Source organism: Propithecus coquereli, unplaced genomic scaffold, assembly GCF_000956105.1.
Source record: "Propithecus coquereli isolate 6110/MARCELLA unplaced genomic scaffold, Pcoq_1.0 Scaffold353, whole genome shotgun sequence".
Lineage (NCBI taxonomy): Eukaryota > Metazoa > Chordata > Mammalia > Primates > Indriidae > Propithecus > Propithecus coquereli.
In genome coordinates, this window is record NW_012149208.1 from 820,159 (window position 1) to 822,327 (window position 2,169).

General features: G+C 38.1%; 1 protein-coding gene across 1 annotated transcript in view; it reads right to left on the minus strand.

The window, feature by feature from the left end:
• Positions 1 to 416: 416 nt before the first annotated feature.
• The window catches only part of DDX46 (DEAD (Asp-Glu-Ala-Asp) box polypeptide 46), a 90,940-nt gene continuing 89,187 nt past the window's right edge, over positions 417 to 2,169 (minus strand). Inside the window, exon 13 of the mRNA XM_012651303.1 lies at positions 417 to 431. Within this exon, the coding sequence (XP_012506757.1) occupies positions 417 to 431 (15 nt within the window). The remainder of the gene's footprint in view (positions 432 to 2,169) is intronic.

A 2,169-nucleotide genomic window follows, 5' to 3' on the forward strand; every position in this document is an offset into this window, starting at 1 on the left:
GTCACTAAAAAACAACTACAACAAGCAGCAGCGAGCTGGTGGGGAAGGCAGGTACTGGAGGGGAAGGCTAAAGGGTAGACTCAAGAGCCAAGTCAGACTGGAAAATTACAACAAAAATGAAATTCAGGAAAAAAAATATGTCGCTTGGCATGAGTTGGTGAGAAGCTTGTTATTTTTGTGCTATTTTTTTCTTTTGTAATTTTTTCTATGTGCTATTTTTAAAAGAAGGAAAATGACACTCTCACCTAGATCCAAGTAGAAGAATAATTTTCCTTCTTTAGTTAGAGCCTGACCATTTGTACCAGTTTAAATTCTGACTTATGTAACTTCTTTAGGTAATAGGTTACACATGTTTATAAGTAGCCATGAAAAAGAGGCATTTCCTTTCACTGGTCCTAAAACAACTCTGGCTGCTTTTAAGGGATTCTCCACTAGTAAAAAGAGAGGGTCACAGAACAGGCTATATAAATTATACAGGCTGACTAGGCACGTAAGTCCTTCCTGTTCTCCTTCCCTTTGCCTGGTGGGAGGCCTGGAGCTGCTGAGCCAAACAGAGCCTCCAAGGAGCCAGCCAGGCAGTGGGGTCTCTCCAATTACAGAACTAGAAACAGATGACACTATGCTCCTTCCATGCTAGCAACACCTGTTTTCATCCTGTTACTGTTTAGTTGAGTCTGGTTAAAGTTTCAAAAACTAAATGATCCTTTTAAAAATCTAATTACCTCTGAAAATTCTAAAAGCTTTAGATCAATTAAACTACCAATCCCCAGCTCTTATTCACTATCATTATGTCTCTAGAATATTTTTAAAGATTTGTTTTCGACAAGGTTGCCTTTTTACTGGGGGAAAAAACTGCTTAGATTATTATAAAAATTAGATGTTATTTCCTGAATCCAAGTTGACAGCAGTGAGAAGTAACCAGACCATTCTATGTGGAAGGACAAGCAAACAGAGGCTGTGGACTGTACATAGTGAATATCTTACGCATGTCACTTGATAGTACAGGAGATGTGTTCTGATATATGTAAACTGAACTTTGATATGTTAATTATACCATACCAAACAAACATAACTATCTTTAAATTAAGAAATGAATTACAAAAAGGAAACGTTTTCAAAGCAAATAATCATGTCTCTGATTTACCTCTTTATAAGGCAGGAATTTAAAATATTGGTTTTGCTTATGACATCTATGACATTCAAACAGAAAATAAAAGTTTGACTCCATGTATACCAAAGTTTTTATCATCTGACTCCTGTGAATATCACTGTGTCTACATCCTGTACAGTCTAATGAACACAGCAGCAAGGATTTGCCCAGTTCCAAGTACAAAAAGATGTCATGTTACCTAAACACCTGTACCCCCATAATATGCTGGGGAAAAAAAAAAGATGTCATGTTAATTTTTGCTGCTTCAAGATCCAGGTGTTAGCAAACCCTATTTTGCTATGCAATGAGGAACAGTCTCACGTAATTTAGAAACACACTGAGTCACTGGTAGACCAAAAGTCCTTCAGGATACATGAAAGGATGCCACTTTAAAACCTGACTTGAAATAGATACAAATCAGTTTCTCATAATCACAAACATGAACAAAAAAATGCAATCTGCCTAGTTCTGGACCCACATCTTTTGTACACCACTTAAAAGTATTATGAAACTTACTGCAATGGCAGTGGCCAAAACATGGTAAACATAAAGGCTGCAGTTAAGTTTCACCTTTGCCACAATTCGTCATTATTAACTCAAAAAGTCTAATAGTGACAGTGACATCAGCAAAAATGGCAGACCACAGAACTGCAAAAGCCTGTCCCTCCACAGAAGGGGATAATAAACTTACAAAACTTGTCAAAATCAACTTTATTTGAACTCTGAAAACTAATCAAAAGTTTACAGCAACCAGGAAAACACTCAAGAAAAATAAAAAACCAGGCTGGGCGTGGTGGCTCACGCCTGTAATCCCAGCACTTTGGGAGGCCTGAGATGGATCACTCGAGGCCAGGAGTTTGAGACCAGCCTGAGCAAAAGCACCATCTCTACAAAAAATAGAAAAATTAGCTGGCAGTGGTGGCACACACCTGCAGCCCCAGTTACCTAGGAGGCTGGCTCAAACCCAGGAGTTTGAGGTTGAAGCTATAACAGAGCAAGATCTCTCTCAAAAAAAAAAA